Genomic DNA, 15,912 nt, shown 5'->3' on the forward strand with positions numbered 1-15,912 from the left:
TACCACCCGGAAGGAAAGCCATAGGCTGTAAATGGACTTTTAAAGTGAAATACAATGCAGATGGCACAATTGAGCGAGACTAGTAGCCAAGGGCTATTCTCAAAAATACGGAGAGGACTATGACGAGACATTTGCACCAGTAGTCAAGCACACTACAATACGGACTTTACTGACAGTAGCCGTCACAAGGAAAATGCAAGTGAAACATTTTGATGTGAAAACTGTGTTTCTACATGGTGAGCTAACAGAAGAAATTTACATGAAACAGCCGCCAGGGTTCAAAGATGAACAAAGGCCAGACCTAGTATGCAAACTTTGCAGGAGTATATATGGACTAAAGCAAGCAGCCAGAGCGTGGAATATAAAAAATAATTAAGTGCTTACACATCAAAACTTTGAGGAATAAAGTAGACCCCTGCTTATACACAAAGAAATTGGGAGACAGATGGGTCTATATGCTTATTTATGTGGATGATATCCTGATTTGCTTTGAGCAAGAAGGGGATGAAGCAGAAATCCTAGAAAAACTAAATCAGAACTTCAACACCAAAGATCTTGGCAACATAAAGAATTACCTCTGCATCCAGATTGAGAGAGAGGAAGATGGCAGCTTTCTTCTGAGCCAAAGACACAAAATACAAGAAATAATTGAAACATTTGGAATGGAAGACGCCAAACCAGTAAAGTCTCCTATGGAAACCAACTACCTAAAGGAGATGAATTGCCAAGATAACCCATTACCTACTAATACTCAATACAGGAAGGCAATAGGGAAATTGCTGTATCTTACCACTGCTACAAGGCCGTACATTGCAGCAACTGTTGGAATCCTATGCAGAAAGATTTCAATGCCAAGTCAAAAAGACTGAAATGCTGTAAAGCGAATCATTCGCTATCTAAAAGGGACTTCGCACTACAAGTTAAAGTTACCAGCAAGCGATGAAAGCACCTTAACAGGATATGTGGATGCTGAGTGGGCAGGAGACACCAGCGACAGGAAATCTACCAGTGGATACTTATTTTTTCTGTCAGGAGGTGCCATCAGTTGGACTAGTAAAAAGCAACTCTCTGTTTTACTGTCGTCTACTGAAGCAGAATACGTTGCTGCAGCGCAGGCAAGCCAAGAAGTTATATGGCTGAGACAGCTATTGACAGATTTGGGTCAACCACAAACTGCAGTTCACAAAAAGGACACTAGATGTCGCTAATGCTCAGTGATATGCTATGCATTTCTATGATGTGTTGTAATATCCTGTACACTGTACTGAACTTGTTGGTTATCTATTCCTGTCTGTTGTTCTTATTACAATGAGGTGACATCTTTGCTATCGGTGTTATGTTCCAATAAAGAAGCCAGTTCCTGTTTACTCCACAATGTTTGATCTGAATGGACTCCGCTGCACCCAGTGATCTCACTCTGCAACACCCCAAAGCTCAAACACACATGCCTTTCTTTGCAGCCTCAGCTGCGCGGGACAATAATGGAATGAAAAGTTCTCTGCGCTGAGAAGCTTCCTGTTCATACACAAACTGAAGCATAGTAAACCCGGTTTACTATGTTTCAGTTATGAATGAACACAGTGAGTGTGTTCACTGTGTTCATTTAGAAAACTAAGGGGCCAGTAAATGGCATATTGACTAGCCCTTTCTCCCACTCTCCATCCTTAAACATCCTCCGCAGCCGAGGGGAGAGCAGGAAAGCCAGCAGCACAGCGGGTAATGAGTGTGTGTGTGTGTGGGGGGGGGGCAGCACAGGTGGATGCCCGGGATGTAGGGGGAATCGGCACCACACAGAGTGATTAGGGTGTGCCCAGGTACACCTGGCACACCCCCAGCACACGCCCATGGTAGCTTCACAATAGACAAGATAGCCAAGACAATAAACTGAGAATTATTTGATCTATCCGGATATAAGGGTCGTACTACTTTCCTCTATCTGGGAAAATAGAAAAAGAAGAGGCAAAAATGGACAGATGTATTTGTGTTCTCCTTCTATTATGTACTTTGTTTTTCTTCTGTTTCTTTGTTTTATTTCTTTCCCTAGAGATTTCTGTATCTTTTAAAATGATTAATTTATGCATTTTTCACACTCAATTAAAAAAGACAATGAAAGAAAAACACTTGTACTGTCTCCCAGGACTGTTAATGGACCGCTATGGCAGGGAAGTTTTAATTTCTATATTGTAGTTATGCATGATGTAGTGGAAGCCAATGCTCCAAAATAAAGAGGGAAAATTAGTAATTTTTTATTCTCCGTGAAGTAAGCCTGATTTCTCTTTAAACAAATTAATGACATTTAGTTTGCTTAAAGCCTAACTCCGGGCTGCTTTTAAATGTACCCATGCAGTGGTGTAACCCCCCCCCCCCCTCACACACTGTATGGGTTAAATACTTTTTCTCCTTGCACCCTCATTTTGGGGAGACCGGTCCTACAAAACAGCCTGGATTTTCACTTTAAACACTGGTTATCATAAACAAATAGCCATGTGTTTTTTAAAGGAAAAGTTCACTTTTTAGAGCATTTTGCATGTTACACCCTGAATATGGGTGTAACATGCTCCAGCTCCAGCAAGTCCAGGGCACGGGCTGGTGGCACCTGGGCCCAGTGCCAAAAACTTTGGCGGGTGACTTATCATCCATATCATCCTCCGATGAAAAAATCAATTAAATCCCTATTTTCTGTGATCTGTGGCTGGGGAATGAGGATGGCTTCCTCTTCTCCCAAACCCTTGAACTGCAGCTGGGAAGATGAGCTGGCCTCTCAATCTCCCGTACCTTAATCCAGCTGCTGGACAGATGCATTCCTCCACCCAAGCTCGTCCTGTGCAGAAACAAGTTTGTCAAGGTCAGTTAACACTTGTTGCATCCGCCATAAGAGCTCCACTTCCATAGCTGTGGGTGCAGGTGATCAAAGCACACTGTTACTGTGCCACATTGCCGACTCTTCAGCCAGGATTTCTGGACTGTCAGCTGGTACTTCTGAATATTCCCGCAAAGGGAGCCCAGCCCCGGCGCTGAACAGAGTCTAGCAGCCATCTCTAGGCAACCTCCAGCTCCCATTCCTGAATGGCCAGAAACTCCATATCGTCCAGTGCCCAGAGAACTTTCAAGATGTTCAGGATCTCTTCTCTATATTCCATCCATCATTTCTTCCAACTGCCACTCCAGATCGATCCCAAAGTTAGGGGACCCATACAGCTTCCCGTACAACAGTCCCAAGCCGCCGTAGCCAAAGTCTTCCATTGGGCTGTCATCCGCTATCCAAGGGCATGATTGGGATACATGCCACTGGAGGGCTCTATAACTCTTCCAACCACGTTTCTGCCCAAACCAACTTAACTCTGTCTGCTCCTTGTGCAGTTTTTCTCCCAAAAACAGCACCCGCAATTGTTACTGCGACCAGTATCTTTCCTGGATGAAGGGGAGGATTTTTCCCTAGTGTTGCTGTTCACGGGCTAGCGTTTCCTTCCAGAGTTCCCAGCGGATTGAATCATACCATCCTAGCAAGATCTGCTCTGACACTGATCACCTGTGCTGTATCCGCATTTCTCGCCACCTCTTTCCGAACTCCACTTCCATGATGGCTGGTATCTGTACCTTTCCTCTTCTGCTATCCGGAGCTTGGATCCTGGTGGAGGTTTGGATGTCCCAGACTGCAGGAAGCATCCCACTGCTTGCCACCAATATGACAGAACCGACCCACAGTTTGTTTGTGTGCTTTCGTGCTTTCGTCAGTATACCGCTTCCTCCAATCTTGAACATAGATATCAGATATTGTAGCCTCAATATACAAGACTTGCCGAGAATAGCTTGTATAAAATCTGGAACTGTTTTTTGAACAAACAAACAGAATATGTACTGCACAAGGGGACATCCCCCTCCTGACCCTAACAATGCAAACTGTAACCAGAAACATAATTAACCTGAGCTAATTAACTAGCCATCTGGACAGAAACAATAGGTGAATGGGAATCCACATCTAGACAATGTTATAATTAACATGCTAATTAACTGGGTGACCAGACGGGCCGGCAACGAGGCTAAAACAAAGTACATTACACATTATCCGCTGTGCTGTGTGCAAAATGCAGGGATGAGGGCTGTGCTTTGTACATCAACGTTCTCCATCCCCCCCCCCCCAAGTACATAGCTCTCCCCCCCAGTTTAGAAGTCTAACCCCCGCCAATCTGCCCCCCCCCAGTACAAAGCTTTTCTCCCGCCCCAAATCCTCTCCCAACATTTGGAAAACTTAGTGGGGCTACAAAACGTGCAGGCTATTGGCTTCAAGGGGAGCTCAGCTTGTGTCTGTGTAGATTTTCTCTCTCACTCGTCTGCTCTCCCTCCTCTGCTCTCATATAGAAATGTGTAGAGCAGTGAGGGATCTGAACGGTCGCCAACAGAAGAGCGCCGTCACATGTAATTACAGAAGCAGCGCTTCTGTATTTACAACAGACAGTAGTGAGCAAACAGCAAGTGACGAAAGACCAGGCGGGCAGTAGCACGGGCTCAAGGGGCAGCTGCTTTGGGCCCCTGAACAATGGTTGGGCCAATGGCAGCTGCCCCTTTTTCCCCGCGTTAAAGACAGCCCTGAATATGTATATATATATATATATATATATATACATACACACACAGTAGATAGAGATAGATAGATAGATAGATAGATAGATAGATAGATAGATAGATAGATAGATAGATAGATAGATAGATAGATAGATAGATAGATAGATAGATAGATAGATAGATAGATAGATAGATAGATAGATAGATAGATAGATAGATAGATAGATAATATCTATCTATATATAAGGATTTTCTATCAAGCCAACATGAGGAGCTCTAGTATTACTCCAAGGCCCCATGCACACAGGATATTTTTTTTTGTCTCCCCTGGATGCCTTTGCTCCAGGGGAGGAAAAAGCAACACAAATGCTTCTAAGGCCATGATTTGCAAATGTTTCTAGATGCGTTTAGGCGCCTCAAGTGTTTGGGCATTCATTTTTTCTATTGGCCAGAACATTAAAAAGGAACTGCAGCCTTTTTTCCTCCCCCTCACAATTTTTCCCTTTGCTTACCGTTTACTGTCTTCTGCACAGTAAGCAAACTCACCTAGCCAGTGGGTTCAGCGTTGCTGCTGCTGGGATCCTCTTTTCTGCAGTTGCTGCATGGTTTCAGCGCTGCCATGTTGTACAGCTGCCCGCTCTTCCGGTTGTAGGCGCTGCGAGGGTCACCCCCCTCCTCTTTGCTGAATAGATCTGCATATCATGCATCCCAGGAGGCACTGGGGGCAACAAGTCATTTGTCTGGGCGAATTCAGGAAACTAGGGGGGGGGCGATCCTTTGATGAAAAAAAAGGGATATTGGCACTGCAGAGGGGAAGCAGGATGGAGAGGAGAGGGTGAAGGTCTGCTTTAATTTATTCTGGACATAAACGAACGCTTAAGTGGTAAACGTGTCTAGCATTTACATGCGTTTAGGGGCTTTTTTCTGCCCAAATGCTTCTCTCCTAAACTCGCTGGTGGTGCACTATTTTTTAAGCCTCTAAATCATGGGTGTCCAACCTTTTGGCTTCTCTGGGCCACATTGATTGTACAGAAATGTTCTTGGGCCGCATACAATATATATACTATTAGTTAAGGTATATAAGTAATAAAACGCCACCGCGCCCTTCCTGTGCTGCCGCGCCCCCCAGCACTAATTTAAAACAACTAGTGGATGATCCCCTCTGAGGCTGCCTCTGTGGCCGTGCCCCCGACTCGACTTCCTTCCTCTCCAGCAAAAAAAAATAAAAAATTGTGAGGCCGCAGGTTGGACGTGCCTGCTCTAAACACTCCTCTTCTAATATGTCTGTACACGCATATGTGTGCATGGCCACATAGACTGGCATAGAAAAAAGTTTAGAGGCTAAAAAAACCTGCATTTTCCCACACCCTGTGTACATGAGGCCTAACCTGTGCTGACAGAAGCCTATTGTTTACAGAACTCAATGAGTCATTGCAGCAAATTAGCCCAAGATTTCAGTCAGGCATGCAGAGCCTCAAAGCAGGCTTCATGTGTTGTGCTGTCTCTTTAGCTAATACATAGTGCTCTGGGAATCCTTTTCATGTATTAAAGAGGAGTTACAGTCTGTAAAAAAAAAAAAATAATAAAAAAAATGTAAAATGTCAGCAGCTACAAATACTTACCTGTCCAGGAATCCTGTGATGTTGGCATTCCTAGTCGATCTGACCATCAGCCCCGGATAAAGGCGCCGGTATCTTCACTAATAGCCAGTTCACATCACATGCAGTCCAGTGCGTTTTTTTTCTGCATCAAAAACGCAAGCAGGTTATATGGTTTTCAGTGGCATAGTTCACATCAGTGCTTGCAGTTCCAGTGCCTTCCAGTTTCAGAAAAAAAAAAAAAGTAGAACATGCTGCATTTTTCCTGCACTGGAATGCTGTACAACACATCAATATGCACCAAAAATGCACTGGAACACACATGTCCTTATTTAAGGTTAAGAAAAAAGAGAGGGAGGGGGGATGCACTGGACTGCATCAAAAACACACCAAAAATGCATCAAAAACACGCATGCAGAAAACATCTGGAACGCATCTGGACTGCGCTTCTATGGTTTGAACTGGTCCCTAAGGTTAAAAAAGGATGGAGAAAAATGCACTGGACTGCATCAACAACACACCAAAAATGCATCAGAAACGCGCTGGAACACATCAAAAATGCATCAAAAACACGCATGCAGAAAACATCTGGAACGCATCTGGACTGCGCTTCTATGGTTTGAACTGGTCCCTAAGGTTAAAAAAGGATGGAGAAAAATGCACTGGACTGCATCAACAACACACCAAAAATGCATCAGAAACGCGCTGGAACACATCAAAAATGCACATGCAGAAAAGCATCTGGAACGCATCTGGACTGCGTTTCTATGGTGTGAACTGGCCCTAGGGGAAACAGGAAGTTAAGCCTTGTGGCTTCACAGCCTGTTTCCTACTGTACATGTGCGTGTCGCGATGCACTTTCTGAATGGTCCTGCTGTCTTCTGGGAACTATATGTCTCCCAGAAGGCAGCAGGGGGGGGGGGGGAGTTGTAAGTACCAGAAATTGCATAGATCGCTGCTCAGTGATCTTACGCAAAAATGGGAGCGGGTACCTGGTTTTGACAGGTATTCCCCCTCCCCCCCCCCAAAGGTGCCAAATGTGACAGCGTAAGGGGGGGGGGGGGAGCGGAGCTTCCCCTTTTGGATGTAGCTCTGCTTTAAATGTTTATTTGCCAAAATAAGAGATTGAAAACAAAAGTAAAAAAAAAAAAAAAGTATACACTTAAGAAAAAACTGTTTAAATAGAATTGATTCAAAGCCATTATAGTTTCCTTTTAAAACAAACTTATTATATTTAGTAGAACAAATTATGACATTACACTATAAGAGTAAAGAGATGATATTACCTCTTCTCCTTCCTCAATGTGATAATCCTTTCTTTGGTTCGGGCCTCCGACAAACATTACCTTCAGCTGATCATTGTGCCTTAAAAACAAATATAAAATTTTAATGCAAAAATATGACTCGAAGGAACGCTCCTCTAATTAGCAATGTTCCTTCTCTCCCCAGCAGATAATTGTTAGGCTACAGATGTATTCTCCATTGCTGCCATCTTATCTTCATTGTGCTCATACCCAAATTACATCCCGAGATACTCAGGTACACCAAGTATAAATTATAAACACGATGATAAGAAAAAACTGCACCCAGACCTCCAGACCATGGTAATTACATAGTTCTCAACTGTATTTAAGTTGGAACAATGCTCTCCATTTTGCATTAAAATAGCACTGTTTTATCACCAAATGTGACATAGAATACTAGATGATATAATAGCACTAGATATATATAGTACTAGATATATAGTAGTAGACACCATAATAGTACTAGATACACTATATTACCAAAGTATTGGGACGCCTGCCCTTTACACGCACATAAACTTTAATGGCATCACAGTCTCAGTCCATAGGGTTCGATATTGAGTTGGCCCACCCTTTGTAGCTATAACAGGTTCAATTCTTCTGGAAAGGCTGTCCACAAGGTTTAGGAGTGTGTATATGGGAATGTTTGACCATTGTTCCAGAAACGCATTTTCGAGGTCAGGCACTGATGTTGGACAAGAAGACTTTGCTCGCATTCTTTGTTCTAATCAATCCCTATTGGGTTGAGGTTAGGACTCTGTGCAGGCCAATCAATTTCCTCCACCCCAAACTCGCTCATCCATGTCTTTATGGACCTTGCTTTGTGCACTGCTGTGCAATCATGTTGGAACAGGAAGGGGCCATCCTCAGACTGTTCCCACAAACATGAAATTGCCCAAAATGTCTTGGCATGCTGACACCTTAAGAGTTCCCATCACGCCAAGCCCAACCCCTGAAAAACAACCCCACACCATATTCCTTCCTCCACTAAATGATTTGGACCAGTGCACAAAGCAAGGTCCATAAATAAATGGACGAGTGAGTTTGAGGTGGAGGAAATTGACTGGCCTGCACAGAGTTCTGACCTCAACCTGACAGAACAACTTTGGGGTGAATTAGAGTGGAGACTGAAAGCCAGGCCTTCTTGTCCAACATCAGTGCCTGACCTCACATATGTGCTTCTGCAAGAATGGTCAAACACTCCTAAACCTTGTGGACAGCCCTCCCAGAAGAGTTGAAGCTGTTATAGCTGCAAAGGGTGGGCCAACTCAATATTGAACCCTACAGACTAAGACTGGGATGCCATTAAGGTTCATACATGTGTGTAAAGGCAGGCGTCCCAATACCTGTGGTAATATAGTGTATATAGTACAACATATATATATATATTAATAGACATCATAATAGTACTAGATCTATAGTAGCAGACATCTTAATCGTAATTAAAGTGTATGTCTGGGCAAAATGAAAAAAAAATGTCTCCAATGCCTGCACATTCCCCCATGTTTTGTCATTGTAGTGTTAAAGTGGAAGCTCAGGCTAAAACTAAAATCTTTAAATCTACAGGCAGCCACAATCTAAGACTAACCTAGCTAACTCTGTAAAGCAAAACTTGCTATACGTACCTTTTCTGAAGCCGATCCGATTCTACGCTAAGCTGTCAGCGATGGCTTCTCTGTGGAGGTGGGTGCTGGAGAAGCAGCTGACAACGGAACCTCCATAGTAAGTCTACGGGTGACGTCACTTCCCAGACATTTTCCAGCCATTGTCAGCTGTCTCCTGCACAGGGCTTCGGCCGCTGAAGACCGGAGCAGCTTCAGAAAAGTTATGAAGATAAGAAGAAACAGCTGCACATCACTGGAGTTCCAAATGCAAGGTGGCACAACAAAACACCAAGCAGTCCAGGTAGATGGGTTTCACACAGTGCACGTAATGAATTACCAGTTCTGGACCGGAAGGATTTGCCCTCTTAATGTGCAAAGGCCATTTTTTGGAAGTCGGCAATGTGTTATTTTAACGGACAATTGCGTGGTCGACCGACGCTGTACCCAAATAAAATTGATGTCCTTTTTTTCCCACAAATAGAGCTTTCTTTTGGTGGTATTTGATCACCTGTGCAATTAAAAAAAAAAACCTGTGCAAAAAAAGAAGAGCGATAATTCTGAAAAAAAAAAAAAAAAAAAAAAAAAAACATTTTTAACATTTTGCTATATAACATTCCCAAAAAAAAAAAATTAAAATCACATTTTTTCATCCTTTTAGGCCAATTTGTATTCTGCTACATATTTTTGGTAAGAAAAAAAAGAAAAAAAACCGCAATAAGCGTATTTTGATTGCATTTCACAAAAGTTATCGCGCCTACAAACTAGGGGAAAGATTTATGTAATTTCTATTTATTTATTTATTTTTACTAGTCATGGTGGCGATCTGCGATTTTTAGTGGGACTGCGACATTGCGGCGGACAGATCAGACCCCTGACTGACATTTTTGACACTTTTGGGGGTACCAGGGACATTACTACAGTGATCAGTGCTATAAATATGCACTGTTACTGTAATAATGACACTGGCAGGGAAGTGAGTAACCTAGGGGTGATCAAAGGGTTAAGTGTGAGCCTAGGGGAGTGTTTTCTAACTGTGGGGGAGGGACTTGTGAAATGATCACAGAGACCTGTGTTCCAATATAAGAGGAACACAGACGCTCTGTTATTTCAGAGAGAACAATTGTCAGCTGTGTTTACAACAGCTGACTGTCCTCTCTCAGCGGGGAGCGATTGCGGGAGCCCGGCGGCAATTGGGGCGGCCGGCCCATGCATCGGCATCCCCGCTGCAATTCCGCCCGCCCCCAGGGCCGCTCCCACGAGCCGATGTAGCCCTACGTCAGTTCGCGCAGCCAAGCCAGCCAGCCGCAGTAAATCTGCGGCGGGCAGCCGGCAAGCTGTTAAGCACAGTTGCACTGCGTGAAACGTGTCTACCTGGACTGATTGGTGTTTTGTTGTGCCACCATGGATAGCTTAAGAAAGGCATTTGGAACTCCAGTGATGTGCAGCCGTTTCTTTTTATCTTGATATCGTTTACGGGGGTGAGCCGGGGCTGGCACTTACAGTGCCTTGCAAAAGTATTCGGCCCCCTTGAACTTTGCGACCTTTTGCCACATTTCAGGCTTCAAACATAAAGATATAAAACTGTAATTTTTTGTGAAGAATCAACAACAAGTGGGACACAATCATGAAGTGGAACGAAATTTATTGGATATTTCAAACTTTGTTAACAAATAAAAACTGAAAAATTGGGCGTGCAAAATTATTCAGCCCCTTTACTTTCAGTGCAGCAAACTCTCTCCAGAAGTTCAGTGAGGATCTCTGAATGATCCAATGTTGACCTAAATGACTAATGATGATAAATAGAATCCACCTGTGTGTAATCAAGTCTCCGTATAAATGCACCTGCACTGTGATAATCTCAGAGGTCAGTTTTAATGCGCAGAGAGCATCATGAAGAACAAGGAACACACCAGGCAGGTCCGAGATACTGTTGTGGAGAAGTTTAAAGCTGGATTTGGATACAAAAAGATTTCCCAAGCTTTAAACATCCCAAGGAGCACTGTGCAAGCGATAATATTGAAATGGAAGGAGTATCAGACCACTGCAAATCTACGAAGACCTGGCCGTCACTCTAAACTTTCAGCTCATACAAGGAAAAGACTGATCAGAGATGCAGCCAAGAGGCCCATGATCACTCTGGATGAACTGCAGAGATCTACAGCTGAGGTGGGAGACTCTGTCCATAGGACAACAATCAGTCGTATACTGCACAAATCTGGCCTTTATGGAAGAGTGGCAAGAAGAAAGCCATTTCTTAAAGATATCCATAAAAAGTGTTGTTTAAAGTTTGCCACGAGCCACCTGGGAGACACCAAACATGTGGAAGAAGGTGCTCTGGTCAGATGAAACCTAAATCGAACTTTTTGGCAACAATGCAAAACGTTATGTTTGGCGTAAAAGCAACATAGCTCATCACCCTGAACACACCATCCCCACTGTCAAACATGGTGGTGACAGCATCGTGGTTTGGGCCTGCTTTTCTTCAGCAGGGACAGGGAAGATGGTTAAAATTGACGGGAAGATGGATGGAGCCAAATACAGGACCATTCTGGAAGAAAACCTGATGGAGTCTGCAAAAGACCTTGAGACTGGGACTGAGATTTGTCTTCCAACAAGACAATTATCCAAAACATAAAGCAAAATCTACAATGGAATGGTTCACAAATAAACATATCCAGGTGTTAGAATGGCCCAAAGTCCAGACCTGAATCCAATTGAGAATCTGTGGAAAGAACTAAAAACTGCTGTTCACAAACGCTCTCCATCCAACCTCACTGAGCTTGAGCTGTTTTGCAAGGAGGAATGGGCAAAAATTTCAGTCTCTCGATGTGCAAAACTGATAGAGACATACCCCAAGCGACTTACAGCTGTAATCGCAGCAAAAGGTGGCGCTACAAAGTATTAACTTAAGGGGGCTGAATAATTTTGCACGCCCAATTTTTCAGTTTTTTATTTGTTAAAAAAGTTTGAAATATCCAATAAATTTTGTTCCACTTCATGATTGTGTCCCACTTGTTGTTGATTCTTCACAAATAATTACAGTCTTATATCTTTATGTTTGAAGCCTGAAATGTGGCAAAAGGTCAAAGTTCAAGGGGGCCGAATACTTTCGCAAGGCACTGTATGTGGAGGTTCCATCAGACTCATTTATCTCACCTGGAGCAGGAGATCTTTCTTATCTTCATTCAGAAAAGGTATGTGTGACGATACTCACCGTCACTGGGAGTGAAAGACAGGTACTTAATGAACACTGAGAATATGGTTTGGATTGCTTCAAATGGGTTCTGCGTTTACACTTATGATAATGTATATTGTACCTCAATGTCAAAGACAGACAATCTGTCACTGGCGGTCACTTCCTATTGTCAGTGTATTGAGGTGTGATGTGTATTCTGTTAAGCCTGTCTGTCCCATTGCTAATTGTTAATGAACTCACATATTGTTTCTGTCCAGATGGCTAGATAATTAGTTCAGGTTAATTCTATTTCTGTATACAATTTCATCTGCATATGATAATGACCTGTGTTTGGTAATCTGATCAGAAGGGGATGTCCATGCTGTATATAAACTGTGTGACTTTTCAATAAAGGAGAAGGTTCCAGAATAAGCTAGCTGTCGGCTAGCTTTGCATGGGGGTGGCTGGAATATTTGATATCTATGTACAAGTCTGAAAAAAGCCATATACTGATGGAAGTCGACAAGCACAGTGTGGGTCGTGGTTCCCTTACAGTATGTATAGCAAGTTTGCTTTGCAGGGCTAGATAGGTTAGTCTTAGATTGTGGCTGCAAGTAGATTTCGAGATTTTAGTTTTAGCCTGGACTTCCACTTAAACCCCCGAAGGAGCCACTTGATGTGTTGGGTCTCCTGTTCCTGTGCCCACATCTCTGAACAGCACTGCACACACTGACACACCTGGCTGGGCAGGTAAGGTTTATTGCAGGTAGCTGTATATACACTCCCAAAGGCTCAAGGTACAGAGACCCAGCATCTGATTAAGTAATAGCAAGAATTATTTTGCAACAGAGTAAACAAAGAAGAAATATTCTGTACCGAGGAATATAGAGTTGTATGCAACAGAAGCAATAATTGTTAAAAAACGCAACACCGCCCTGAACACTTTAGTGTAATAAACTGTAAATATTACTAGCCTTTACTAGCCTTTGGGTTCCTGGCACCGGCTTCATAACTGGGCAGCCGGCAGTGCTGCTTGTGGCTTCAAGCTATCAGTCATAACCCCAGTATTTTATCTTTTCAGCCAGCAGCTTTCTCATTAAAGCGGTCCAAGCGACTCATTAGCCAGCTTACCGTTTACACCAGCACGACCGAAAAGCGATCTGATGGTGCAGCTGGCTAGTCACAGAGGCGGACAGAGACCAGATCATCTCTGATCGCCTCTATGGCCTTGGAGGACCGAAGCAACATCAGGACCGGTCTATTGGGGAGAACAATTCTTTTTTTTCTTTTTTTAAGCAAATATGTTTTTGATCTTTTGCTTTTAGGAGATTGTGGTCTTAAAGTGGTTAATGGGGTATACAATGCTGCATAGAATCAGTATTTTTACAAATTCTTGCTGCATTTAAATGCTTCTATTCACACTTTATTTTTCCATTAGAAGTCAAATATATGCATAGTGTATTTTAGTGGGTTTCTGATGCAGGAAACTGCATGTAGCAACAGGAAAGATGACAAGGCAGTTTCTTTATTAGCAATATGAATAAGGGTTCTTGTGCCATGATGTATGAACTTCAGATTTTCCTGGCAGAAAGTTCCTACACAAAAAACACGAGGATGGGAAAATGACAGTATTCTAAAAAACACAGATTTTGGCGTTTTGAATACTTTTAAGTGCAAAGGAGGGATTTGGGGTCTTTTAGACCCCAGATCCCTCTATTAGGAGTAACCGTCACTGCCTATTACTGTCACAAGGGATGTTTACCTCCCTTGTTACAGCAACAAAAGTGATCAGATTTTTTTTTTAAAGGAACAGTGAAAAAAAAAAAAAAAGTTTAAAGTGCCCCATCCCCATGTGCACCAAAGAAAACGTCTACGTAAGTCGGGCCCGCAAATGTAAACAGTGTTTAAATCACACATGTGAGGTATCGCCACCATCGTCAGAGTACGGGAAAAAATTCTAGCAAATGACCTCCACCGTAACTCTTAACTGGTACACGTTAAATATTTTTAAACTGTCGCCTATGGAGATTTTTAAGTACTGTCGTTTGTTGCCATTCCACGAGTATGAGTGTGCACATTTTTAAACTGTAATATTTTAGTTATCTATTTACTCGGCGTGACATCATCTTTCACAATATACAAAAGAGTTGGGCTAACTTTACTGTTTTTTTTTTAATTCAGTGAAGTGTATTTTTTCTAAACAAATTGGGTTTGAAAGACTGCTGTGTTTGAAAGACCACCATTTTATTCTCCAGAGTCTTTGCTAAAAAAAAAAATTATATATATATATATATATATATATATATATATATATATATATATATATACACACATATATATATATATATATATATATATATATAAATAAATAAATAAAATGTTTGGGGGTTTAATACCACCAAAAGAAAGCTCTACTTGTGTGGAAAAAAAATTATATAAATTTAATCTGGGTACAGTGTTGCATGACCATGCAATTACCAGTTAAAGTAGCACAGTGCCGAATAGCAAAAAAATGGCCTGGTCATGAAGGGGGTAAAATCTTCAAGGGCTCAAGTGGTTAAGCACCTCTGCGACTCTGCGACAGGGTCCATTGAAAACAAAGTAGCTGTGTTCAGATCCATAATTTTTAATAAGCCTGTGTATGCGTTTTCTTTTTATGGCCGTGTGTAAGAGGCCTTAGAATGCGGAAAAGATCTATAAAAACACAAAAAGTTTTGCATTGATGTATGCAAAATGCATGTAAAGGAATGTCTGAATGAGCATTAAAGCTGCATAAAACCCATGCATAGTCACATGTACAAAGGGCAAACAGACTCAGATTCACTTTGGTTTCACTTTACAAACATTCCATGCCATAAAACATGGAATATCGATAGACACACACATAAAATTGGTATCTATGTGCGGCATTTTTGGATTTGTCCACAAAATCCATATTGACAAATACATTCAAAACCTTCATTCTTATGGATGACGGAGATCTACTTACATGAGTTTGTTGCACACAGGTGGTAAGAAATCAGCTTTGTTCTCTTCTATCCATTTGGTTACATTGATTGGCTGGAATTCCATGGCTGTAGGAAGAACTCCTTTAGCTCAGTTTTGACTCATAGATTGGACAGGCAGTGTGGAATCTGGTTACTGATCCTGGCATTTTAAAGACCACTGCGTGTTTACTGAACAAAGGTTGAAAGAGGCAAAGGTAAACGCAGACAGAAACATAGAAGAGTGACGGCAGAAAAATACCAAGTGATCCATGGGTCTACCCCTTTTTTTTTTTCTTTAATCTTTTTTGTGTGAAGATAAATCTGTGATTGTCCCAAGTAAATTTTTATTCACTTATTATTGCATCTGCTGGACGTTTGTTCCAAGCATCAACTACTATTTCTGTAAAAAAAGACTTTCTAAGCTGTTTTTAATTTCTTCTCCTGCTAGATTGAGGTCATGCCCCTGTGTTCTTGATTTTAGCTTCATGTTGATAATACTGTCCTCCTGAACCTTATTCACGCCCTTAGTTTAACCACTTGCCGACCAGGTAATAACCGAATGATGGCTACAACACAGTCAGCTAGTTCTGGGAGGGCATACAGGGACGTCCTCCCAGAATTGTGCTTCCTGCGGCCCTTTACCACGTGCCTCATCTGTGCCACATCCGTGCCTCACCCATG

At 42.3% G+C, this 15,912-nt stretch overlaps 1 protein-coding gene across 1 annotated transcript in view; it reads right to left on the reverse strand.

Moving 5' to 3' along the window:
• HAAO (3-hydroxyanthranilate 3,4-dioxygenase) overlaps positions 1–15,423 on the reverse strand; it is a 93,928-nt gene extending 78,505 nt beyond the window's left edge. Inside the window, exons 1-2 of the mRNA XM_082252414.1 lie at positions 15,234–15,423; positions 7,448–7,526 (exon numbers count right to left, since the gene is read on the reverse strand). Coding sequence (XP_082108540.1) covers positions 7,448–7,526; positions 15,234–15,316 — 162 coding nt within the window. The 5' untranslated portion in view covers positions 15,317–15,423. The remainder of the gene's footprint in view (positions 1–7,447; positions 7,527–15,233) is intronic.
• Positions 15,424–15,912: the final 489 nt, after the last annotated feature.

This window comes from Pelophylax lessonae (genome assembly GCF_965119305.1).
Source record: "Pelophylax lessonae genome assembly, chromosome: 3".
Taxonomy (NCBI): Eukaryota; Metazoa; Chordata; class Amphibia; order Anura; family Ranidae; genus Pelophylax; species Pelophylax lessonae.